At 38.3% G+C, this 27,201-nt stretch overlaps 1 protein-coding gene across 2 annotated transcripts in view; it reads right to left on the bottom strand.

Annotated features, from left to right (window-relative positions):
• Positions 1-26,914, bottom strand: part of ITGB6 (integrin subunit beta 6) — a 34,382-nt gene extending 7,468 nt beyond the window's left edge. Inside the window, exons 1-14 of one of the 2 annotated variants that reach the window (XM_083865775.1) lie at positions 26,048-26,914; positions 25,869-25,945; positions 25,045-25,124; positions 22,064-22,268; positions 20,907-21,153; positions 19,869-20,034; positions 19,186-19,347; positions 18,325-18,420; positions 13,788-13,877; positions 9,020-9,154; positions 8,083-8,500; positions 7,424-7,646; positions 4,795-4,892; positions 62-181 (exon numbers count right to left, since the gene is read on the bottom strand). In XM_083865775.1, coding sequence (XP_083721901.1) covers positions 62-181; positions 4,795-4,892; positions 7,424-7,646; positions 8,083-8,500; positions 9,020-9,154; positions 13,788-13,877; positions 18,325-18,420; positions 19,186-19,347; positions 19,869-20,034; positions 20,907-21,153; positions 22,064-22,268; positions 25,045-25,124; positions 25,869-25,929 — 2,101 coding nt within the window. In that variant the 5' untranslated portion in view covers positions 25,930-25,945; positions 26,048-26,914. The remainder of the gene's footprint in view (positions 1-61; positions 182-4,794; positions 4,893-7,423; positions 7,647-8,082; positions 8,501-9,019; positions 9,155-13,787; positions 13,878-18,324; positions 18,421-19,185; positions 19,348-19,868; positions 20,035-20,906; positions 21,154-22,063; positions 22,269-25,044; positions 25,125-25,868; positions 25,946-26,047) is intronic. The other variant, XM_083865776.1, reaches the window with a different exon arrangement.
• Positions 26,915-27,201: the final 287 nt, after the last annotated feature.

Here is a 27,201-nt window from a genome sequence, read left to right as displayed (position 1 = left end):
CTAACCTTGTCTGTGGTTTTAAATCAGATTTTGCCTACAAAAACCAATATTCATTGCTTACCTTTCCGTTCTATGCTGTGAATGACTGTCCTTCCCTGTTCATCCGCAGCCAGTAGAAATGTGGTTATACATTCATTTTCCCCCTGCAAAGAGCAGGAAATGGATTTATCCTCTGAATAATCTGCGGAGGGAAGGAAAAAAGTAATTCATCAGATCAAATGAAATTTAACCTTTAATAACCAGAGAGACTGCTGGCATCATGTTTGTCACAGCCTTGTCTGCAGATGGTAGTGAAAGACAAAAGCAGAAATCCTCTCAGAATTTCTACTAAATTGAATGGCTTTTCTTCCAATCTCAATTTTTTTTAGTTTCTGATTTTTCACTTATATCCAGATGTTGTCAATCTGCATTGACCATCTAGTGCACCTTGTTACTTTAGTGTACTGTGAATTTCAATGAATAGGAAGTGCTTCCAAGACTCTTAACTGGCAGCTGTCTAGGAAATACAATAGCCCCAAATTATGGGACTAAGTAACCAGTGGGACAAAGTAAACAGTGGAACAAAGTATGTTCCTTTGGTTTGCAGCTACTCCTGCCACCTCTAGATCATGTTTTAGAAGTAGATATACATCCATCAAGCAGATATGGATGCTGTTAAAAGGGCTGCCATTTATTTCCTACACAATAGGCTCCTCTAAGGTCACTGTGTGTCCAGTACTGTTAGAAGAGTAAATAAAGATTAATAACAGAAAACTGACATTCTGGGATTTTTGTAACGAGATTCTGGGTGAAGCAAATAAAGTGGTCTGAGATGACAGTCTGACCCCATTTATTCGTCCCTCCACTTACTGTTGATTACACAAAAATTTAATCCATTTTTTTCCTTTCAGGTTATTCCTAACTGGGGAGCTGAGAACAATTCATTCAAGGGGAACAGAGAGACAGAAGGAAGCTGACTTTAAGGGATGATATAATGCAAATAAGGCAACCAAAAAGTGAGAGTACAAGTGCAGAGCCAGAAATGTCATCACTTTGAGTGAATCTATATTATAATATTTTACAGAGAAAAAATACTTTACACCTGTGTGCAATAATACCTCTGAATGCTTATGTTTTCATACAGTCCATGATTTGAGTACCACTGGAAATCTAGGTATGCTTTTCAATATATTTTAGTTAAACTTCTTAGGATTTACTTTTTAGAAGAAAGAAAAACAGTAGGCTTCTCAAACATTTCTTTAAAGTACTTGTCACTGACCATTATCTACCCATTCAAAATTCTTACTGAAATTTCATAAGCAATTCTGCTAAAATTTTAAAGCCCTCAAACTTTAATATGTGGAGTAATTGAGTAGAAATCAGACAAGAATAGAGCATTTTAATTAAATGTACACTACATTTTAAAAAAGTGCTTGCTATATTTTTTCTTCCCTGTATTGCTTATAAGACCTAAGATTTGGTCTTATAGAAAATACTGTTAAACACCATAGAAAATATGGAAGTATTGACTACCCTCCAGTCCTTTTCTCTGCTTGTTATAAAAAGAGAACCCTAGCTGGCTGGATTTTAATGGAAACCTACTCTTGATCTGAACCTTGTATTTAAGCTGTTGCTGGTCCTTGGTGGCAGAGGAATGTGTAATCTACCAAGGGGACAGGCAGCCCAGACCTGCTGATTTAACAAGATTTGGTTTTGTCAGAAGGGCCACGAACTGCAGACTTACAGCTCTTGTTGGCACGTCACAGTTCCAGTAACACTGTCAAAAGTTTTGCAATGTTTGTACTTTCCCAACTCTTTTAAGCAAGCAGATTCAAAATATTAACTTGCTTACAAAGAGGGAAAAAAAGGAAAAGGATAGTTGTTAGCTATCCTGAAAATGGAGAAAAACTTGCAAGCATATACCAAATATCATCCAGAAGGCAGTAACTGCACATTGATTAGTTATTTTTACATGGTAATTTTTTATTTAATGCCATACGGTGAAACCAAGGGGAGCAGAATACTGATTATGTGAAATGATGTAAAAATGAAAGCAGATATGCCAGTTCAAGCTCTTCAGAATCCAGCTTATGGTTAGTTTTTTTATTTCTCTGATGCTATTTTTAGAATGAAGGATCACTAAAGAGAGATCATTGCATATATTATTTGCAGTTCATCAGCATAAAAAATTTGCCTAGGTAAGTAAATTCCTGTAATTTACACCTGTGTAATTTTCTGCATTCTGCAGTGGATCGTCACACTCTTCTGCAGCCTAATTTTGGTAATTTAAATTGTATTTGAAATAACTGGAGTCACACTGGAGGAAAAATCAGGTAACAGTAGCAAGCAGGAGACTCAAAGCATGAAAGACTGGTTCCTAACAGATACATTTATAAAAGATTCACCAACAAAAAAGTTGACTGTAAATTTAAATGTCATTATGCCCTTTTTGTTTGCCTTTTGCTCAACAAAATTTTGTTTGTTTGTTTGTTTGTTTTTTGTTTTGTTTTTTTTTTTTTTTGAGCAGAGTTCAGCTCACTTTGACTCATAACAGAGCAGCGCTGATATAGAGGTTTATTCAGCCTCCAGTATCCACTTTGCTGCTGCTCTGGGAATTTGTGAGGCATCAGCACTATGGGGTAGGAAAAACTTAGGTTCTCCAAGGAAAGTATAACTGTCCCTGTTGGGTTTGGGGCAAGAGCAGCCTGGTGCTCTTGGCAGGAGATGGCTTTTAGGAATTTTGGTTCCTCTCACTTAGTGAGTAGAGCAAGAAAAGCTCCTCTCACACCTATGCGGCAAATTAGCCTAATTTAAATGTTCAAGTATTAAAAGAGAATGAAAATAAAAGTTTGAAAGTGATACCTGCTGTGGAGATAAGCCCAGTAAATGTAAAGCCATCAGCACCTGCAGAGCTGCTGGACACCCCAGGCCCTGGCAGATCTGGGCTGACCTGCCCTGCTGCTGGGGAACAGGAGAAGAAACCCCAGGCAAGCCCAGAACCAAAGCAGGGAGGTGAAAGCCATGACTCAGAGCCTAAAATGGGCACTGCCAGGAAACAGGAAAATGTAAAGCCCACACTTTCTTGTTGCTCCACATTTCCAGTCATTGTATTGCAACATCCATATGCAAAAGACAAACAAAATTTCTGAAGTGCTAATGTTTTATTTAACCTAGAACTTTTACTTTTTTCTTTCCCCCAAAGCCTTGAAGCATTAACAAAATTAAAATATAAACCAGAGAGACATATACTACCCCATGAAGTTGCTCAACTTTAATGTCTTAAATATTATGTGGTGTGCCAGTTATACCATTTTCAGATTGGTGGGTTTTGTTCAGGTCATAGTTTTTATTCTATGATTATCTTTTAGCTATTATTTTAAAGGTGTTTTTTTTCTTTCAGGACTTCTTAATGAGGTTACACAAGCATTTCAGATGAAACATTTTGCAACATCTTTTTCTTTTTTTTTTTTTTTTTTTTTTTTTTTTGGAGGGGGGAACATATGGATAGGAACATGAAGGTTGCAGTAACTGCTGTAAATAAATCTTAAATCTAAAGAAGTAGCTGACAGTCCCAATCAGGGAAGCACAGGACATGAAAAAAAAGAAATATGCAGGAATAGGAGATTATATTGTCATGTTCATATTCCTGTGACCTGTGTATGTGAACAGAACCATATAAAAGGGTGTTTCTGCTCTAGATTAGCATTCATTATGTTTGAAAGTATATTTTTTATATATTCCTAGCTACAAATATCTGCCACCTTACAAAAGCAACCCGAAAACTTTACTAACTGAAGAGATACAACAGAAGTACTTATATGTTTTTTAAGCCTGCAAAGATATTTTTTATATTTATAAAAAAACCCCTGAAGTATTGCTATCAAAAACAAAAGGTGTAGCTTTGCTGGAAGGATCATCAGTGACATTTCTGCATGCACACAGCTCTGCATAGGCTTCCAAGAGCTTGCAGACACAAACCTTAGACATGCACACAGGATTCTGCATTGTCATCCTCATTCTTGTTTAATGCTTGTGGTACATCTGTGATGTGGATGTAACTAGCCTATGTCCTGCCTTACTTAGCAATTGCTTGTGCCACAGGCTTGGGACTAGAATTACCACTAGAATAAATACAGGCTGCCTGCTGAGCAGGCACCTTCCTTTACAGAAAAAAAAAAACCAACAAACTGCACTTTTTTGATCTAAAGGTTTGTTTTGGTTATTTTTTATTGTAGTGGGATTTGTTGGGTTTTTTTCCTGATAGTAGTAGTTTACTAAGGATTAATTCCTATTCCAGAAATTTCCATTGATGCAGGGCACTTTTGAATTAAAGCAAACAGATGAAAGATGCTCTTAGCCTTTTAGAATACAAGAAATGTCTTTGGCATTAAAGGTTAAAGGGCTGTGTTTAGTCACCAGCTGTAATCAAGAATCTGTCAAAGGATTGGAGTCAAGTTTTGTATTGTAAAGCTGAAGAAGCTCCACTGGAACTCATGGCACAGGCATAACTTGAACTCAGGAATTTTCACCTATCACTGATTTGCAGGGACTGGTATCTATTAAATTCTATACTTTCCTGCATAATCTGCTTAGAAAATAGGCATGATCCAATGAGTTAATTACCTGGAAGTTACACCAGCCCTGTTCTGCATTTCCTACTTGCCTCAGAAGAACCACAGACAGACAGTAATTCCCTTATGAACCATAATATTACTCCACAGCAGAAAAACAAAGCTACTTTCAAATATAAAATTACTGAAAGTCGAACCTCCTGCTATCATACACACACAAGAAAGGAAGACTGAGTATACCAACCCTTTGCCATGCTGACAGTTGCATCAACCAATTTGCATTTTTCACTGCAATCTCTCAGTGACTTGTCATCGGAAGCCAAGTGACATTCCACACAGCTCCTGTGGAAAATAATTCAGCAGCTCATCAATCTCTGCCTGCCACAAAGCAACAACACAAAAGCCAGTACTTGTGCATCTGCATTTTAAAAAGCAGCTAAATAAAAGGTCTTCTGCTATGGATACAGCAATTCTCAGGAATATGATAGGTACTGCCACCAAAAAATCCTGACAAAACCAAACAAAAAAACCCTGATCTGAATAAAGATACTGTGGATAAGCTCTGTCTTGTCCTCTATTCCCTCCCAGTTTGTTAGCTACCAGACAGAACCCCAGGCAACATTATTCATGTAGATCTATCAAAGATATCTGGTTACTCACATGTAACATTCATCTTCAAAAATTAAAAAAAAAAAAAATTCTGAACACTAAATATTCCCACACTAAATACCAGCTGAAGGAATTCCTATCAGATGAACAATATCTGAAATTGACTTCAAAGAGACCAAGCTGAGGCACCTACTATGAGTCTGCCTTTGTTGCAAGTCTATTGAATAATGCATTAAAACACTTTTCAGGTGTCTCAGCAGTTGTCTCTTGAATAAGATTACTTGTCTCAGGAATTACTTATATCCTAATTATACTAATGAAACTTACAGGAAAATTATTTTTTTAGTTAGTGGTGGAAAGATTGAAATACTATTTAAAAACAGAGTCTAGACTAATTCCTTTAGAAATGTCTCTATAAATTCAAGGAGAATTTTAATAAATCCAGGGGTGATTAATCGAAAATAAAGCAACAAACAGAATTCATATATGAACATTTCTGATGGAAAATGTGTTTGCTGATTTTTCACAAATAGCTTCAACGAAATTGAGTGGCTGAGGCTCTGAACAGCAGCCTGAAGGACTCACTTCATAAAAAAAAATAAAGGAGAGGAGAGGAAAGGAAAAAGGAAAAAGGAAAAAGGAAAAAGGAAAAAGGAAAAAGGAAAAAGGAAAAAGGAAAAAGGAAAAAGGAAGGTGAGAACTGCAACAAGACATCAAAAAAACCCTCCTCTCTAACTCCTGTTACATTGAGTTACATATATCCATGGGAATAAGCTGAGGCTGCAGAGTTTATCTTCAGAGGATGGAGGTGACCTTATCCCCTGCTCTGGAAATGGTGAATAGTAAAATTGAGTGGGTAATGGGATAGCTGCTATCTCATGGAGATAAATTCAGTGTTGGTGGTGGTTTTGTCATATTCACCATGTTTCTCATGCTACACTCTCTTTCTCAGCTGCCTTGCCATTGATCTCTATCCCCTCTGACCTGGTCTTTCAGCTCTTTCAGTTACCCTACCTAGGCATTCCCAGTGTTCTCTCTCTTTTGGCTTTTTGTGCCCTCCGTTTCAGCAAGGGAAGACACTGAAACAGAAAGAAACACTGCATACAATATACATGTTTAAACGGGTTAATGTAATGCCTATCATGTAACTTTATATTTCTTATTCTTTGCCAAACTGGGCAGAGAAAAGCAGCAGCATTGTCTGTTTTGTTAAGAGCAGTTGCATGTAGAAATTCTCTTTGAACATACCGAGAGGCTCAGTTTTTTTAAGGCAAATTTAGCACTAGCAGAAAAAGATCAATGAATTAATCACATCATAGAATAGCTTTTCACTCAGATACACTGCAGACTGCAATGACAGGCTTGAAAACACAGTGTTGGAGAGTAATGGGTCTCAACTCTGAATAAGGAGACAGGACATCGTCATGAGCCATGCAACCTAAACTGCTCAGCACTCAGAAAGCAAAGCCAGGGTCATTAATAATGTGTGTTCTGTGAAGCCTAACCCAACTTCTAGCTTAAATTTCTGCTGAAGACTGCTCCATTTGGACTGTAGCCCTACAAGAGCTCATGTAATACAAGCATGGGCAATGATGTACTTAGAGTGGTCATCTCCACAACCTGAGGATTTTTGGTTGTCCTTCCTGTCATGCACCATAGAAGACAGCTTCCATCAGCAGGAAAGCTGCATAAATTGAGTATGCTCAGTGGACAGAAGACATTTCACCATTTACAATCAATTTGTCACCCACTTACACATCACATACAGCTACCCACCTATTCATTCCCAGACTATTGTCTAGTTTATTATACTTACACTTCTTTAATTTAGCCAAGCGTAACTGAATTTGGACTACGAATTTGTGAATGTGTGAAGCTTGAGTGGACAACATGGCCTTACTCATTAATATGTATGAAAATCGTAATACAAATGCAAAATTTTTCTGTGAGGCCATATAAGTGCCAGATAAGGCCACCATTCTGATTAGTTGTACAGCCAGGGACAGCAGTGGAAGTGTGCAGTCTTACCTGTGCTGCTTGAAGTTGACTTATTTGTTTCACATAAAGTCCTTTTGTACAAGAGTAATGCTCGTGAATGGTTGATACATGAGTTGTGACTACCCCACCTCAAAGTACAAAGAAGCGCTTGGGTTCTGGTCTGTAAATCCAATTTACAGACACGGCAGTAAACACACTGCTGCGGCAGTATAGGAAATAGATACCTGGATGACACAAACATCAGAGGTTTAAAGCCAGCACATTACCGTCTGGAACTGCAGGGGTCACCGCAGAGAGGGCATTTTTCACACGTTTGGCCCGAAGCCCCTGGATGAGTGCAAGCACATGTCCCACAGATGCATTCGCCTCTCCCACTGCACAGTGTCCCATCCTCAGCAATGCAGGTGCTGGTGTCAGTTGTGCAATTACAGTATTCACCAGTCCATCCGCTGTGGCACTTGCATTCCCCACAGTCACAGTCACCATTGCCTGGAAAAACATTTATTACACTTCAAATCAGTCACTGAGAATTCAAAAATAATCTGAAGGACGATCTTTAAAATTATTCTCTTTAACAGAAAACATTTTGCTCTCTCCAACTCTTCTTCCAAACATTTTTTTTTCTCTCCCAGAACCTGCAGTTTTAAGTCAGAGGATCATATTTTTGCCTAGACTGGCTGTGAGTCAGCGCAGCTCCATTCTCTTTAGTGAGCCCTCCATGCAGATCTTGTCTCCTGACAGTGCAAGGAGCTAATTTGTAAATATTTCCGATTTATAATGGCGTAGCAGAAACTATTTTAAGGCTAAAGACCATTGATAACTAGTAACTCTTTATTGAATAAACGATGAAACCACAAAGCCCCCGGCTGAGGGCGAGCCCACAGAGCTCTGGGGCGGCGGCCTAACCAGCCCTGAGGGCCCGTACCTGCGCACTGGAGGCCTCTGTGCCTGGGGCAGGAGAAGTCATTGCACTCGCAGCGGGGCCCGTAGACCTTTCCGTAGGGGGACGGGTGGCACAGGCACTGGCCGCAGTAGCAGTCGCCTCTCCCGCTGCAGGAGCTGTGCTCGGCCGGGCCCCTGCAGGAGCTGCTGCCCAGGGAGCTCTCGTGGCACTCGCAGCGCGGCCCCACGAAGCCGGGGCTGCACACGCACACCCCGCACTCCAGGGAGCCTCGCCCTTGGCCGCACTTGGGGCTCCTCTTCTCGGCCTTGGCCTGACAGTTGCAGCTGCAGAGGGGATGAATTTCCATCTCCAGCACGTCACTGAGCCCCACAGGTTTTATCTTGATAAGCCTTCTGGTTTTTTCACAAGAAGAGAGACTTACGGTCACGTTGAAAGAGACCTGGAAGAGAGAATGGGGGCCACTGGGAGCACAGGGAGCTCTGCAGGGAGCACAGGGGGCTCTGCAGGGAGCACAGGGGGCTCTGCAGGGAGCACAGGGAGCTCTGCAGGGTGCACAGGGAACTCTGCAGGGTGCTCAGGGAACTCTGTAGGGTGCACAGGGAACTCTGCAGGGTGCTCAGGGAACTCTGCAAGGTGCTCAGGGAACTCTGTAGGGTGCTCAGGGAACTCTGCTGGGAGCTCAGAGAACTCTGCAGGGTGCTCAGGGAACTCTGCAGGGTGTCAGGGAGCTCTGTAAGGTGCTCAGGGAACTCTGTAAGGTGCTCAGGGAACTCTGGAAGGTGCTCAGGGAGCTCTGCAGGGTGCTCAGGGAGTGCATGCAGAGAACAGAGTGAGGGTCATAGACACTGCCTGCTTTTCGACTTGTTTGGAGGAAGATTGTTTAATAAAGAGCAAACTCTGCCTTGGTGTCCTAAATTACATGAACTTCATGTCTTTGGAGAAAAGATTCTTCACTTACCGTATCTCCCACTTTGACATGAGAGCATTTCCTCTGATGTGGAAAAAAAGTCCCATTGTTACAGATGGCTGTGAAGGAGAGATTGAGCCCTTCTGTCTCTCCCAGAATCTCCAATTCAACCTCAGACCTCAGCTCCTTCAAGGGAAAAAACATGAGGTAAACAGAGTGATAACATTGCCACCCACATGCTGCCGCTGCTCCACGTCTGTGTAACATGGACTGAAATCCATCCTGACTCACACAGGAGCACACCTGTGCTTTGGCACTTTGTTTGCAGAACCCTCTATGGCAAGAAAAACGGGGAATGAGCAAAGTGAAGCAAATGCCAACAGATGCAGCTTTCAGTGGAAAGCAATGGTGGTATCACTTTAATATCTGCTATCACAGGGCTTATTTCCTGCCCTTCCAGGAGAACAAATTCAAGGTTTTATTAAATCACCTTTCATAATGCTGCTGACTGATGCAGGTTTTCTTTTAGGTCTGGACTTTCTGAGGAGTGGATTTGTTTCCCTGATTGCATTGCTAAGTCTGGGCTTTTCCTGATTAGCCAAACTGTGTCAATACTGCTCCCTCCCTTCCTTTCTTCTCACAATGGAAATTCCTGCTTCATGAGCTGCTTGTGCTATTTTAACCTGTATTCAACAACATCCCCATTATTTCAATCAATTTGTTTAATCAAACTTTCATTTTGTAAGTCACAAACAGTCTTTCTGAAATTGCTCATACGAGGCATCTATATTTTAAGTCTTTAAAATATTTAATAGCAACTTTGCTTACACAGCTTTAATCCAAAGCCTATCACAGGCCATGGGGAAATTCCCTATGACTTCATTGGTCTGTGGATCCAGTAAATGGAAATTTTTCAAAAGTACCTCAGCAACCACTGAGAAGACAACTCACTGACTTGAGTTTGTGCTCATGGAAGTTTAATTGTTTGCAAAATACCCCCTGCCCTTCAATCAGTGCACAGGGAACTTGCTGACCTTACTTCAGTGAGTCATTCTACTCAAGGTAGTAGGATGACTCACCGGACTAAAGGTCTGGTGGAGTAAATCAAAATAAAAATAGAATAGGTATAAACCTGCATAGACAACTCCTTGTCCTACGAACATGTTCTGGATTCTTAGGAAATTTGTCTTAGGGTGGTAAAATTGTGCCCTGGGCGTCAGATTTGTAACGTTGGTGGCTTTGGTAGCTTTGGATATGTCCAAATTTCCGTTTCCATTTCATTTGGAGGTAGGTGGTTTTGTCGCTATTGAAACAACGCAGAGTCATCGATAATAATTAGTTTGCCATAGCTGGGCTCTCCCAAAAGGACACAAAACAGCAAATCTCTAGGTAAAGCTGTGATTGTGGGCATGTGATTATGTTACAGGACATATCACCAGTATCCCTCTTCCACGAGCTGCAAAATTACAAGGTGCAAATACAGTGCAACTGTGAGAGAAAATTAAATGCTGCTGAATGCCAAATTGTAATACTTTGAATTCTAGGTTCTGTTTTGGGTTGTTTGAATGTGCCTTGCTATGTTAGAGATCAAATTGTGCATCTTACAGCACATGAAAATGAACATAAACTGTGATAAATTTGAGGATTTTAGATCTTAATATCTGTGAGCATTTCTAATGATATTTTAAAACTACTAAGCTGTCTGGCCGTAGTTTGAGGATAAATATCAGACAGTTAATAGCAAGCAGCAGCTTTAAGCCATTCACAGAGAAACATTTGTGGTTCAAAATTTTTTCTGAATGGAACAACAAAGAAGTGCTAAATACTTGTGCTCTTGTGTTACCTGTCCTTTCTAATACATTATTTCTTTATTCTCATTTTTGTGTAAGTGCAGGGATTAAAAACTGGAGAAAAAGGGTAATTTTTCCTGAAATTTTAAATTCTTGGAATGACTGTAATCAAATGGCCTGCTATCTGTCACAAAGCATTTTAGCCTACAGCTCTGCAACACAAAGTTGTCCAGAATTCAATGCTAAACAAAGCAGGCAGAAATATGCTTATACTAGAAAATGAACCATACTTGGAAAGAACATGAGAACTCCTTGCAACAAATATTTTGACAGCTCAGATTTTCTTAACTTGCTTACTTCCTCTCTGAAGCTTTTATATGGCAACACATAGTGAATGGCATTAGCAAACCTTGTGTTTGCACAGCAAGTAAACACTCAAAACCACTTTAAAAGTGTTAAAAGATTTAGCCTAACTCTACTCCTAGGGGGCAAAAAATTATTTCTTTCTTTTCTTGTGACTGAAGAAGCAGAGACATGGGACATTGAATTACACTTCTGAGAATATAATGAAAAGTTTCTAACAGAAGTAGGATTAGTTCTGTTTTGCATGTAATTTTCAACTGTAGGTCTCCTGTCATTTCCTTCTTCACAGTAGAAAAAAACTTTACTTCTGTCAAATAAAGTGTTTTAGTGCTTCCTGCTTGGAAGATTTTCAATCACAAAACAATAATATTGTTAACCTTTAAGGTTAAGTGTAATAAAGTGGACTTAGGGAAATTTTAAGCGTGACATGTTGCCACTTGCACACTTGTTACGTCTTGAAAGAACTATGGGATTTTAAGAACGTGCGTGCAGCTCTGGTGCATGGTCCAGACATGCTGTGCCTGGATGAGGTTGTGACAAGTTATGGCCCAAAGGCAGAGCAGCCTTCCTGCAGTCACCTCCCTGCCACTCCTGCAGTGCAGCAAGCACAGAGCTCCGAGCTCCCTCCAAACCATGGAACAGATGAAAACAGGATCAGCTGAAACAGCTCAGGAGCTGCATCGTGGCCACCACTGCCAACTCTGGCACCGACTCTGCTCAAAGCATGCAGCAACTAAAAACCACCTAAAAAGCCAACAGAACCAGGAGGCTGAGGACAAGGCAGAGGACAGAATTATGCCTTTGTATAAACCTTAGTGCGCCCTGTACTGTGTACTGCAAGCTCTTGTGGGCTCCACATCTCAAGAGGCACTCATGAGAGTCAGAGAGGGTAAAGAGATGGTCAGATAAAGTTACCAAGGGGATGAAGCAGCCAAGGAGAGACTTAAAAGACTTGGACTCTAATCTGGAGAGAAGATTGGGTGTGTGGAAGGTGTCTCAGTGACACAATATAATGAAATTATGAAGACACAAAGATAAGGTGAATGCAGAGCTGTTATTCACCAAACCCTACAACTCGGGAACTAAGGTGGACTCAGTGAAAATTTAGAGTGTAAGAATTAGGTTAAAATAGGAATAAGAAAATTGTGCTTTGACACAGTGCAACTGAACCCCTTCTTGTCATAGAAGGCAACAGAGGCTAAAAATATCAGCAGCTTCAAAAAGGAGAGTAGGAAAAAAATCATAGACCATAGGAACATAAGCAGATGCTAAGGAGAAAAGGCAAGGATTCACTTTTCACATTTTCAATATTCCAGTGAGGCATCATTCCCCACCTGTGTTACAGCAAAAGCACCAGGACACAGGACTGGGACAATTCTTGTGTGTTTTTTCCATTACTTACTGACAACAAAATGGTATTTTAGCTGTTAAATGTTGGAACCTGTGTCTATACATCTGACTGCCAGCTTGAAGAAATGCTGATAGAAACCAGATGTGACTAGCAGCAGGTTGGAATCCAGAAGTGAAATTCTGTTGCCACTCAAAGTTTAGCAATAACTTTGCTCGTAAGAAAATTTTCTCATCTTTATTTATTACAATTTCTACAGTCACAAGATAAAGTGAAGTTCTCTCCTTACATAATTTTTTATAATATGGAGAATCTCCTGGTATTTTGCATTTCACTTAAAAAAGTCATAATTCAACAATTGCATTGCCTTCATTGCTTTTACAAGACTTAGAAGAATTTGTTTTCCTTCCCATGACTAAGACTAAAGTAATTTTGGCACAGTGATGACTATCTTATTCAGTTGATAAAAGGAAGAGCAGAAAAAAAAGTAAGGAAAGAAAGAGAAGCTATTTGCAAAGAGTTATTTGTCATTGTAGACAACTGGTAGAGCAGGTTTTTAATAAAAAATTGGGCTGAGACGGAACAGAGAAATCTGTGGAATATCAGCATATTTGTAAATTAACATATATGTGCAAAAATCTGTACAATTGCCTAAAAACATTCCTCTGACAGAAAAGAACTGGACACCCAGGATGCATTTTACAAAGCAAGCTCTGAAGAGCAGTGCTGTGTTTATGTTCCTGACATCATTACAGTATATCTTTGTATTAAACAAACCCATTCAAGTCCTGGTGTTATCTAAACAAACCCATGTTGGCTTCTATGTTCCTCTTTTTAAAAACCTCAGAACAGCCTCACAGAGGCAGCATCAAAATGCTAAAGCAGAAAAGAGCACTGAGTGTAGAACAGTGTTTTTCTCTCCAGATATTCCTGCAAAGCAATTGTTTGTCTGCTCTGGTGGCAGCGGCCAACAGAGAGAGAGTTGAGTTCCTGTTGAGATGAGGAACTGAGAGACCGGAATATTAAAGAAGGCTTAAGAGTAGGTGTAAAATAAAGGAATGTGAAGAAGGCAATGCAGATAACACACTGATTTAAATTCAGCATTCCAGCAGACCTAAGGATTGACAGGTTATAGAATTTTGTTTCTATGCTTACTTAATCCTCAGAGTGAACGCTTTTCCTGTTAAGGTCAGCACCGAACACCAAAAATGATGTAATCAGTTCATAAAAGGAATCAAAGACACTTCTTTTTACCAAACTGCAAACCAATGACAAACATGTAAACATGAAGGAAGAAACTGCATTGTAACCATCTTACCTGATATGCAGCAATGATCAACTGGAGAATATTTCCAGAATCCTTCTGTAGTCGCCCAACAGTAGCTCCAGGAATAAGCTTTGCATAATTCTGGAAATATAAAAAAATAATTTAAAGCACAACAAAGTCTAGGTGACAAGGAGCTACCATCTAAAAAAACCCCAAACCCAAAGAAAGGAAAAAAAGAAAAAAAACACCCCCAAACCAACCAAACAACCCCCCCAAACCAAACCAAAACAAACAAAACAAGCAAACAAAAAAACCAACCATAAAAAAGAAGGAGCTGACAACAAAACCAAGTACTTTGAAACCAACTGAAATAAATGACAGTGACATTTTGAAGGATTCTTGCAATCTCCATTGCACATGTCTTAATGAAAAAGTCAGATGGAGAAGAGCTGGTTTCATTTAAAATTCATTGAACATATATTGTTAAATCACTTCTATGTGATTGGAAGTTTGATACTATAGTATTCTTTAAGCTCTAATTTGTCAAATGTAGAGGGAAGATATGTTTTATCAACAGTTGTATTTCTCTTTAATAAAAACATCCAGAAACAGATTCAGCTGCTCTACTGTTGTTCCACTGCTCAAGAGTCTTGGACCCTTCATTCAGCAACTGCAGTCACTTTTTTATCTTTGCACATGTATCTCAGTGCTCTGTGGCTCTGATGGATTGTATGTTGAATTTCTGTGCATAATACAGTGCCAGTTTAGGAATTTATTTCAGTGATAAGTTTTAGTTTCTTTTTGCATTAAATTGCACTGTGGCACTAACATGATATCTATCAGCTAGATTTTAAATACAGTGAATTAAAATTTGTCTTGCCTCATTGTTAACTATGTGAACTTCCTTGCTTTAACTCATGCCTTTGGAAAACAATGTGTTCATTATTTTAAAAAAGCATTGTAGCACTAGTTTTCCTTTACATATTATCATATCAATGCTGTTATTTTAAATAAAAGAAAAATATCCAGAGAACTATTAATAAACATGGGTAATTTGATGCTCTTATATCCTTCTTATCCTTCATATCTCCAAAAGCTCTGTGATTACTTTATGTATTATGTATGGAATAGTTATCATTCATTAGATTTCTAGTGCTATTGTAAATCAGTAGGATTAACTGCATTTTATGTTACAGCTGGTGACTTTGCATTCCTGCCTCCTCCTGTGATTAGTGCCCTCTCAAGGATTCTTGGAATATTGAAACTCTTGTTTCATACATGTGGACCTTCTGAGAGAAAAGATGACAAATTTAGTTTGGAATTTAAAATACAGTCGCCTTTAATCTGTGGTATGCAAAACAAACAGCAGGGATATGCTGCTCTGAACACTTTGGTTGATCTTTCCTCTATGAAGGAAAATTTTTTGCATGGTGATACAAGGATGGAGTTTCAAGTCCAGGCCGAGTGTGTATCTCCAGTGCATTGGTTAAACCTCATCTCTTAGCAAGTATTTCTGTTCAGCCATTGCCAAGGTGAGGCAGATGGATGCTTTTGGGGTGCTACTATTACAAAACATCCAAAGGATATAATGGAATTTAGTCGTTTGGGAAATATTAATTAAAAAGTGAACTGCCATTTTATAGGGATACTCTGATTTGTGTAAAAGAAATTTGACAATTATATATTTGAGCTCAGTGGGGTTATGTATATATTTTAGCAGTGTAAATGATAGAAGAATTTTCATCACAAATAGTGTGCCACACCAAATATACAAAAATAATTTGAAATTCTGTATGAGTGTAGAGGCTAGAGTATTTTTAATTCAATTTTCAGCAGTGCAATGCAGCCTGAGACCCTATTTCTAAAAAGAAGTAATTCATAAAAAAAGAGTAATTTTTGTTTCAAAAGAAATGCTGCTTAGTCAGGACTAAAGATGAAGTCTTTCCCTTATCTAAGTTTGAATACATTTTTAAAGAATTCTACTTGAAAACAAACAATATCAGCAATAGTAACAACTACTTAAGCTTAAAGACCAGTGTTTTCTTTCTGCTGCTTTGCAAGGCTCAGCTGAGACAAATGATGCTAAAAGTTAGACCTGCATGAATATATTATAAAATACCATTGTTGGTTGGGGGTTTTTTTTAATCCTTTTAAAAATAATTTCAAATTATCAGGATGCAGTATAAAGAATTTTCTCTCTTCTCTTGGATGAGATCCAAATGACCTTGAGGTTACTGTACAGGAGACTTTTTCGGTGCATGGAAGGTTCATAAGCAACACCAGCTCTGTTACAAGCATAGGTGTTCTGTGCTTGTGCCACCCCTAAGATTTTTTTAGATAATAATAGACATGTAAGTGGGTAAGCTGAAAATTCAGTTGAAGAGGATCAAGACTATTACATGGCTGAATTATTTTGGGCTAAATTGTTGGGGATTATACAGAGCTAGAAATACAAAATGTATATTTGACAGTCTCAACACTGCACTTAAGACTAATGGAATCTATCAAGTCTATTTAAAGAGGTGCTTTCTATGTCCTCATAGTAATTTTAAGGTAAATTTGTCCGTAAGAACTCAATTATAAATAGCAATAGTCAGTATTGGTATCTGATGTAATTAGAAGCTGAATTTAAGTAGATCTGAGATGAGATATTTGGGGAGAGTCTTTCCACCTCAAAGGATAGATGGAAGAGTTTTTTGAGGGAGACTATAGAATCTCCACCACTGAAGCTTTTCAAGAGAAGTGAAACACCAAAACTTTTAGAGTTCTCTGCCCCACTTCCAGGTTACCTGAGCAGGCCTTACCACAAGAATAATTCTCATTGTCTAGCTTTGGTGGTTTTTTTTACACTCTTAAGCATAGATACTGTTTATATATTTATATTACAAATTTGCATCACAGAGATGAAAACATGGCAATATTTAATTCTCTGTTTGCACATCCTGCATAGACCCTCTAAAGGTAATTGTTGTCTGGATAAGCTGCACTGTGACACTTGCCTATGATTTTCATACTTGTTTTGACTGATTTTCCACATCACCTACAGGACAAAAAGCAGACCATAACAAACACAGCTCTCCATATTAGTGAAAGAAAGCAGTATTAAAAGATGAAATCAGCAGATAGATTATATTCAGTGGGATTACTATACACCCCATAAGATAGAAGGTAGTTGTACTTTATTTTTTTTCTAACAAAGTAACAAGAGCAAACCATTCCCTAGCTGGGTTAACCATGATTTGTATTTTGTGTTAGCTGTAAGCCCCTGTTTAGTGTTCCCTGTTACCAATGGGGCCGTCTTGGTAGCTTTGATATTGACATAAAACACAGGGATACTGAAATAGAAACATCTTGGTAGGAGTGCTGATGGCCAATTTCTATGGTGACCACAAGCAATTTCCAAGGTAAAATTTACAAAGAAATTTTGAAGCCACTGCATTTGTAAGTGATTCACTTCTACTGTTACCAATCTAAATTTTCATGATCCAGGTGGGTATTCAATACAGTCTTCAAAAAATCAAGACCTTCAGTGGTTCAAGACACAGTGTTCCTTCCCTTGCCAAGGCTGTAATCTGAGAATCAGTTTATGCAATTTGTGACTCTTGTCACTTTTTTCAAACAGCTGGAGCATCAGTCTTACTCAAAACAATTCCACCCCTGGAATCAGTTGCAGAAGTACCGGAGAGTCTTCCCTGGGTTACACAGTGGAAAATTGTCCTATTGGTGACTATCTCAGGGACACAGCTGCTCTTCTTTCTCCCTACTCTTTCTTTCCTATTTTCCATGTGGTAATCACAGCAGAGGAGCACCTCTCCTCATTACTGTATTTCTGGTGTTAATACAGAATGTTTTGCAAAGGCTTCTCCTTCAGAAAGCTGGTCTTATTGTATCAGCAGGATCATCCTTATTGGCTTCCTCTCAATCAATCTGAATAAATTTGGATGAGCAATTTCTCTCTGCTTGTCCCCTTTCACACAGCAGGATGTAGCTAGGCAGCCAAGCTCAGGCTGCAAAATCCCTTATTACCCATTATGAATTCTTATCTAGAATCTCTTTTAGTGTATGAAGATTTTTTTCCCCAGAAGCAGGACTGGACACAAAATGAAATAAGAATTGAAAGAGTCACAGAAATAAAGAAAAATTAAAAACAAACCCCAAGAAACCAATTTCAGAGCTGAGCATAAAGATAACTGCATGTTTTAGGTATATTCTTGTTTTATAAAACTAAGAAAAGGTTCAGTTCTCCTCTAGTCTTATAAAATACAAAAGGCTAATCTCAATGATTACAGCTTAATAGTTTAGCAATGCACAGTTTGTCAATCCTTGACTTAAAGGATTAGTGTGATTCAGCTTGAAATCTGATTTAAAAGTTACCTTAGAACACCAAAATCAATACATGAAAAAGCACTTAAGCAGAAGAGCTTTCCTCTGATATGCAATTTCATAGTTATTTTTATCACATAAATATTATGTAGGATTCGGTCTAGTACTAGAATTACAGTCTTAGTACTAGAATTTCTGTATCAGCTGTGAAAAAAGGTGAATTTTAAAATGAACATTGCCAAATGGAACATTTCAGTTTGCTCACCTCATATATGTGAACTTGCTCATTTGTTACAGCAAAAATTAATAGAACATTGTTTTGCACGAGCTTTTCAATTAATTGTCCAATTGTGGGATATTCCTGCAAACAAACAAAAGAGAGGCACATCAGTCTCTTTCTCACCTGCTTTCAGTTCCTGTTTCCCATGAAAGACACATCCAAGTGATCATAATGAACACTTTTTGCAGTATAAACTTTAATTAGGAATACACATATACAAAATAAAAGCACATATAATTTCCTCACGTTGTTTTTAAGGAAGCCACTCTGTGAAAAGTACAGAGCCAAATTCCATAGTACGGGCTTTGGCTCAGTAGCATCTGTGTTATATACACACATATTTAATTCGAAGAACAACACTGCACCAGAGCAATTGAGTATTTGCCAAATACAAGAGTATTTGTCCTGCAATGAACACCATCATGTATATATTCGGTGTTTTTGAACACTGAATCTTAAGCTGGTAAGTTCTTGTACAGGAACAGTGTCCAGCAAATTCCTAAACTGGTCCTGAATTCACACCCTTTCAGGGAACATAATTAATGTAAATCTTCCCTTCCCTGCAAAAGGAAATACTATTTAGTTTAATTCCATGGGCTTTCCTGTTGTAGAAATCGTATTAGTTCCTTCTTTTTTCTTAGTTATAATCTATTCTAATTCCATACAAACACACTGTTCTCTCTTTACTGAAACATGCAGTTACAAATAAAATGGATTACATGAAACATCTGTATTCCCCAGCTTTTACACATTTCAGTGCTAAAAGTGTAATTCACTAACTTTATAAGTTGTGCTAGTCTTTAAATTTCCAGAATGTGAGAGTGTACAAAATTTGTAGGTAATTACCAGAACCGTTGACATGGAATATTCATTATTGTGATCCAAATGACAGTTCCCATCATTAGGAATAACAATTCCTGCCAATTTACTGTCCATCCCAAAATGGGAATCAGCATCACTCACAAACACCAGCAAATGTAGAGAATCATTCCTCCATCCAATTTTTTCCTGTCATTTAAAACACATCGGTTTAGCAAGCTATATTGCATCACAACATAGAAAAACAGCAAATATTTGGAGAACAGCATCTCAAAATAAAAGAATAGTATAATTCTCAAGGAAGTATCAAAGACAACATCTCCTAAGAGATGATGTTCATTCCATTGTCTTTGGCTGACATTTTGTTTCCCCATCCCTGTGTTTAATAACATGGATTGGCCATGTTCATGTCAATCTGCTTACTACTCTAAACACAGTTAATAAAAAAATAATTAAACAGAAAAACAGACCCAGTAATTATACCCATATTTGAGCTTATTTGTCCCTGGCAATTAAAAGGAAACTTAGACTAAAATATTGCAATATGCATGTTTTACTTGTACAGCCAAAAGTATTTTCACACAGATTTAATGAGGCTCTTGGTTTGTGCTAAAAATTTTTGAAAAATAATCTGTCACTTTGAAATACCAACATATAATACTAGAAGAGATAATATATGGAATAATACTATACCTAGAAGTTTCAATTACCTTGCAAACAGCTGCCTGCATAATTGCATCAAATCCTCCCTCTGGTGTGTCTATATTAGCAGAAATTCGCTGTCCTTTCACAATTTCATTGAATTTTTCAGCATCATTTGTTAGTGGCAAAACATTTTTATATCCAAAGGTTGGTAAGCACTCGTATGGTACACTTCTGCATGAAAAGTGAGACAGCTTATGGATAATGGAGAGTGAAAAATTACTGGAATGGCTCCTTCAGAGGCCTGCCTGGATTAGTTTTGATCTCCCATCTCTTGTCTGTGCCTAAGAAGATTTAGTGAAAAACTTAAGATAATTAAAGAGCATTCAGTGACTTGGGCAAAGGAAAAGATCTGCATAAAGGCTGGGAAATGCCTCCTGGAGCAGAGTAATTCAGCCAGTTACTGATGAGCAGCCCTTGCCATGCCCCCTGCTGTGCCTCCATCTCATATTTGGAAGCATATTGGGATCTGTAGCTCCTTAATGGCATTCAGAAACAACCACCAAGGTTCTGCAATCCTGCTCCAGGTTGCAGAGTCCAGCTCCTCTCCTACACTGGTTAGCCAAGGGCTAGGGCAGCCGGGGGCTGGGGAGAATGCTAGACCTTAAGGGAGGAAAGAAAGCAGGAGAACAACATTGATGGCTAAATGAAACTGGTATTCTGTGTTAGGTTTGAGTTTGCAATTCCTTAGTATAGTTCATAAAATTCCTTTATATATATATATATTCTCGAAAATGAAAGAAATTAAAGAAAAAAAAATACAAAACTACATGCTGCATACCTTTTTGTTAACAAATTAAGCATATTTGTAACTAGCAGCAAAGGCTAAAAAGCAGACTCACTCCCAGATTCCTCTGTCCTAATGTCAGACTCAACAGAACAATGATCAGAAGGTGAAACTAAAAGAAACAAATCTTGTTTCACAATCCAACTAATTTACAGGTGGAAGAGGAGAGAGTTTCCAGTGAAGCTGCTGAAATTAATTTTAGCCTGAAGATTATGACAGTGTTGGCATGCAAGCAGATGTTGGGACTTTCCCTGCCTACCTGCAAGGATTGTTTATTTCTGCAGCTGTAGTTTTGATGAATGGTGAAACTGGTTTTTCAACAAAAGATCCAAACCCCAGTCTAAAGTTGCTTGTCAGTTTTGACATCTCTTTGGAAAGAGTTGAACCCAGTTCTTTGATTGTGTTCAGATCATCATCCATGGAAGCTGAAAGATCCATGAGGTAGTAGAGATCAATTGGATAATCTTCACTCTGGCGAACCTTGATCTGTATCGTTTCTTCATGTCCTATTAATGTCAGGGGAGAGTGGGATACATATCAGCACTTCTGTGCAGAAAACATGAGCAATGCCAATTTCTTAATAAACTTCTATATGGCGACAATTATGTGATATTTTAAAGCACCAGTAGCATTAACAAAAAAACTTCAAAAAATGTCTGTCAACAAAAAAAATCTCAAATAAGGGTCTGAAAAATTAAAAGTAGTTCTAATGCCTGATTTTTTTTTTAAAGAGTTCTTCAGGATTTCATAAGCACAGAATTAAAACTGATTGCTATAATTTGAAAAAATATGAAGACATCCCTTCAGCAAGTATGCTGCTTCAGAAAATTTAGATATGAAGCTAATTAAAACTAGAGGTAGCACTTTGAGGTCCTACTATATCCTTTAAAAATTTAAAGAAAGTCAAAATGTGCACAGAAAATTTATTCTCAGTTCCAACACTATGACCTGACCTAACCAGTTGTCTCTTACTATTTTTTACTCGAAATTTTCTCCAGGAAAAATTCACATCTGAAGGACCCCAAGATAGTTCTGGAATGCTACCATAAATGTCACTGGTACCTTGTAAATCCTCAAAGCAAGATTTTATGTCGCCTCTGAGATTCTCTGTTTGCCAGACCAGCAGGGGAGAGGCACAGGAGCTCGGCTGGGGAGGAGCCAGGGGCTTTCATTCTCTCCCTGCCACCTCACTAGCAGGAGAAGAGAGGAATTAAAAATATATATCCTTATTGTACCCAGCACTTCTGAAAATATTCTGAACTCATCTGAACCTAGTTTTCATGTAATGAGTCAACAGAATTTTGGAATCAACACAGGTTTTCATCTTTATTCTGTCAAGATAATTTTTAGATTGTTGAATCCAAGAAGCTTCAGTTTATCACACTGTCTGAAATAAACCTATGAACTGTGACTTACCTGGTCGCAGCCTCAGAGTTAATTTTTGGGGAGAAATCTGTGTGACATCAGAACTCTTCCTGTGGGGTGATGCAGTTAGGGGATCATTTCTGTGAATTTCTACTTCTGAAATGGGAAACTCAATCAAATTCAACTGGCATCCTTTGGACAAAAGATTTTCCAGGGTATCGCACCTCCCATGAATTCCAGAGGAGTCTGTGTAATTCTAATGCAAACAGGAGAAGGAAGGGATGAGTTAAATCTTTTTATTTTGCTGACTAGCCACCAGCACCTGCTGGACAAAAAGTCAGTCCAATGCAGGCAATGAAAACAAAGGTACAAGTTTGTGCAAACTAATGCAGAACTAGATATAGGTGGCACAGAAACCCAAATTTGCCCTTCATGGGTCATGTCACACAGGTGTATAATTAATGTAACTTACACCAACTTGTTATCCTGGGAGAAACTGCTCTATTGTTGGGGAATGGGAATTGTGCCACCCACTGCATTTGGCTTCTCACAGTACTGGGAATGATAACACAAAGGCCCTCTGAGCCACAGGATTATGCCACAAATCCTAGACAGTCTTGAACTGCTGATTGAAGCACATCATTTAATAAAAGAAGAGGTCTTGCTGGTAATAAACTCCTGGACAATTTGTGACAAACTCATTGTGGGTACCCACTGTTTACTGGTTCTTTTCTTCTGACCTATGTTTTCTCCTCAGCTCTCATTGAGCCTGTTCACTGAAGCAGGCACCAAGTCCTTGTTCCTCTGCCTGGTGCCCAGCAGTGACCACAGCCTGTCCCTATGGTTCCTCAGCACCTCTCAGCATCCCCACACCCAAATTTGGCCCAGCATCCTCTTTGACCTTCTCCCAGCCAGAAGAAATCACAAACATACAGATATCAATTGGATATCTCACAGTTTATTTTCATTAGTCAATTCAAAGCATTGACATGCATTCCTTTCCACAGCACTGCTACTGGGTAGGGACTAACCTCACATAGTGGTGAAGTTAATGGTTACTTTTACAAAGAGGTTTCTGTGCCTTATTACCATTTTCCAGAACTATGTCTAGAGTTAAGATTCTCAAAAACAGTCAGCTGTCTCCTGGAAACTGCTCTGGCCTGCGAGCCCTGTTGACCAAACCCTGGGCAATGCCTGGCAGAATCAGCTCTGAAATATTCAATTCCTGGCTGATGGTCATGGGCCCATACTATGCATGTGCTCTTTTCTCCTAAGTTTGGGCAAGCAACCCACAGATCAGACATTAAGCCACAAATATTCTCTCAATTCGCTGAAGTCACTGAAAAGGTTTCCATGCAAAACAAAACAAATTTACTTTAAACCTATTAAAACCAGAACTACGATCCTTTTTTCCACCAAAATATTACCATTCATGCCTGAAAATTGTCAGGGCTCTTACTTATTTTGGTGGAAACAGTGTTGAGGCTATTCTCCAGACTGAACCTGATGCCTTTGCTCAGACAAAACTCTCACTCACTGCTTTTTGAATACAGTACACATAAATTACATGTACCATTATAAACCTTTCACAGGGAGATCCATATTGTCTCCTTTAGTTACACAGTTTGTAACTTTTCAAAATGTGTGAAGAAACAACCTCATATTTCAATACAATTACAAAGTGTGTTCTTATCCTACAGAAAACTGATTTCTTTAGAGGTGCTTTTGTTTGCTCTGACACTAAAGCTCCTATGTCTTTTGCACCCTTGATGTGCTGTTTTCTGACAAAGAAATGAATGAGCTTATGAACAAGGAAGAAAAATCATGCTTACTACAGTGAAGTTTTCAATAGTTCCACAGCTGGTTTTTTTTCTGTTCGGTTTTGTTTATTTGTTTTGGTTTGGTTTTGGGGGGGTTTTAAAAAGCAATAAATTATACTGGGCTTTTTTTTTTTCTGAAAATACATAGTAGTAGTCAAAATTATGTGATCCAATTTCAACAAAACCCTGTTTTATAGTACAAATACAAAAACTGCTGCAAACATACTAATGTGGGATCTTTTTGACCTCCATGGTAAAATATTTTGCAAGTGGCAAAAGATACCTTTATAGAATTTTTTTTTAAACATGCAGGGTTTTTTTTTCTGAGCTATTTCATAAAAAGTATTTTAGTTCCATGCTAAGTGTCATTTTGGTGAACACAAGAGCAATAAAAACTGCTAGCAGCAAAGGTGCAATCCAGAAACTAAAATGAAAAAGACTTATTTCTCTAGTATTTCTGTCAAGTTTTTAGTTGCCATAGCTGACTATCTTGTTAATGCTACTGAACTAGAACTAGAATATTTACTGTGAAATGAGGAGATATTATTTAGCACCATTTATAGGAGAAAGTTTTAAAAGCAGAGATGTGAAGTCACTTGCCCAGGGTCATATTGAAAATCTGAAACAAAGGTATAGGAAACAAATCCAGATATATTTTTAAAGTCCAATGTTTTAGCCAAAACACATCTATATTACACAAATTATAAAGCGAACATTATTGTCATACTTAAAATCAACCACAGATTAATAATTTCTATGTGGCAGTTTTACATCTGCAAACTTTTACACTGTTGATACCTGAAACCTTCTGTTTACACTGTCTGGCTTGGCACGTAATCTGTAAGATACAGTCTGGCCTCTGACTTTGTGTCTGGTGCTTCATCATCGGTGCTGGGGGTGAGCCAGCCCTTGGGCTGATGATCTGAGGCCCCCCTAATAACACTTCTGTTTCTGCCTTAGAGTTGGAAGGTTGATGGATTTTTTTTTTTCAAACAAGCAAGCAAGCAAACAAACAAACATCCAAACAACCGCGCTATGAATAACAGACCATGCAGAGTAGATTAAATTCCACTTCTGATCCCCAGGAAGGCTTCAATAAATGCTGCATGCATTACAAAACCATGGGCTGACCCAATTAAGTCAATACTTCATCACTCGGAGTGACTACAAAGACTTCAGCTCTTACTTTGAAAATTTTTTTTATCACTCTACCTCTTGCAAACACCAAGCACAGTGTGGTCCGGAAAGCAAACAATCTTCACAAGTCACTGCGCTTTCCTGAGAACAGGTCCCTGAATTTAAATCCAAGAAGATAAAAGGCTGTTAATAATATGCTTAATCATTCAATATATGAAGAAACATGTCATTTAGAGAATGTGGGTGGTGAAAAATGCACACATTTTTTTAGCCATATTTAGGATTACTTAAAAAATTTCTTCTTAACGGTAGTTCTGTTGGTAAAATATTAACTCTCCAATAAAGATTAAAACCTCAGAATTGCTGGCAATTAACATACCTCCTTTTGTGTGCTTTATGGGTGGCATTCACTTAGAACATGTTCATTTGTTCCTTCCAGTGCACCTGATAGAATGTTACATGTATTTCTGGTATGGTGTAGGTAAGTAACTTCTGACATAGCCAGGGATATTAAAAGAACAGATTTATGCTCACTCTGTATGCTTAAAATTGCTTCATCCAGCTCTGCAGATACTTGATATGATTTTTATCCATTGTGTAACTACCAGAGAAACACTCAGTCATATGTATAATATGAAATATTCTTAGCAGATCAAATTGTGATTAGTGAAAAGAAAATTGCATGAATGTCTGTCTCTTTCAAACCTGTTGTGCCATGTAATGACCACCAAATTGTAGATGAATTGGCAATGCAGCCCTACAGCAGTTTGTAAAAAAAAAAGTCATTAAATAGAAAGGAAAGATTAAATACAGAAGACAGAAAGCTATTTCGTGTCAACTTCAAGCAAGAAACAATGCAAAATGGTTTTGAAATGGATCTCCCTGCCCCTGAGCCTTACCTTGCACATAGTTATTTCTTTGCAGAAATAGGAAACAGAGGCAAAGCAATTCAATCCCCATTCGTTTTCAGTGCTGGCTGCATGACAAAAAAATATTGGCTTGTTAATTATCATCTGTAAAGGCAGAATGTTGTAAAAACCATGCATTCCTGGAGGGTATGTTTTCAGATGTCACCTACACCGGCTTGCGAGGAAACTTCAACCCCAGCGGGACAGACCATGAACAAAAGTGAAAACAAGGGCTACCTGGGCAGGTAAAGAGGACAAGCTGTGCACACAGTAATGTGAACGTGGTTATCACTTCCTTGTTTTCCTGGACTCCTTATAAGGCATACGGGGAAAATTCATTCAGGTGAAGATTTCTGTCAGTCCCAGTCACTCTGGGTCCTAGAGCAACCCAGCCAAGAGACCGTGTACAACAAACCTTTTAAGGCTCCTTCAAAATAACACCTTTAATTGTGCCCCGAGGGGAGATGGATCACTAAGATTGCCAAGTGAGTGTATACCTGGAGAGAAGTAAAAATCCCATTTTTTCAGATTTCCTGATGTGGAGGGAAACTCATAAAGGCGGTTGTGAAAAAAAAAAAGCCAACTATCAAACCAACCAACCAACCAACCAACCAACCACAAAAAAAAAAAAAAAAAAAAAAAAAAAAAAAAAAAAAAAAAAAAAAACACCACTGAAGCAAAAAACCCCAAAAATTAAAAAAAAAGAAAAAAAAGGCCCCAACAACAACAACAAAACCTAAAAAAAGCAAAACCAAAAGAGCAGAGATTGTAATCACAGATTAAAATTGAGGACTCTGCTTCAGTTCTTCAAGATAGCAAGTACATTGATTTTATTAACATTCCAGACTGAAAGGGAAATGCTGCAGTTGGGTTTGTTTTTTTTTTTTTTAATATATAGAAGGCAGAATAATTTCATTCTCAGTACAGCAACTGACTTGAAAAAGGAATCATGTCAGCCTTAACTCTGCCTAACAAGTGGCTGAATATTCTACAGCGCAAAAACAACTGCACAATAAGTTATTGCTATCTCTCCTCCGCCTTCCCAACCTGAAATGAGTGCAAAATATGTATTTCTTACCACCATATTAAAAGGAAATAAAATTCCTTATTTCCAGATTTCATCTCTTCCCGTCATTTTATGTTCTGCTATTGTCTATTTTAAAAAGCATTTGTTCAAGACAAGTCCTGTCTTTTCATAAGGATTTGCAATAGTGAAAGTAGGGATGGGTCTGTATTAGTTAAATTCAACATGCCTGAAAAACATTCCTGGCAATTGAGGCCAACTGGCACAGAAAGACCTGAGTTTATGATTGCAAAGTGCCTA

This window comes from Zosterops lateralis (assembly GCF_965231275.1).
Source record: "Zosterops lateralis genome assembly, chromosome: 7".
Taxonomy (NCBI): Eukaryota; Metazoa; Chordata; class Aves; order Passeriformes; family Zosteropidae; genus Zosterops; species Zosterops lateralis.
This window is presented reverse-complemented; position numbering and strand designations above follow the sequence as displayed.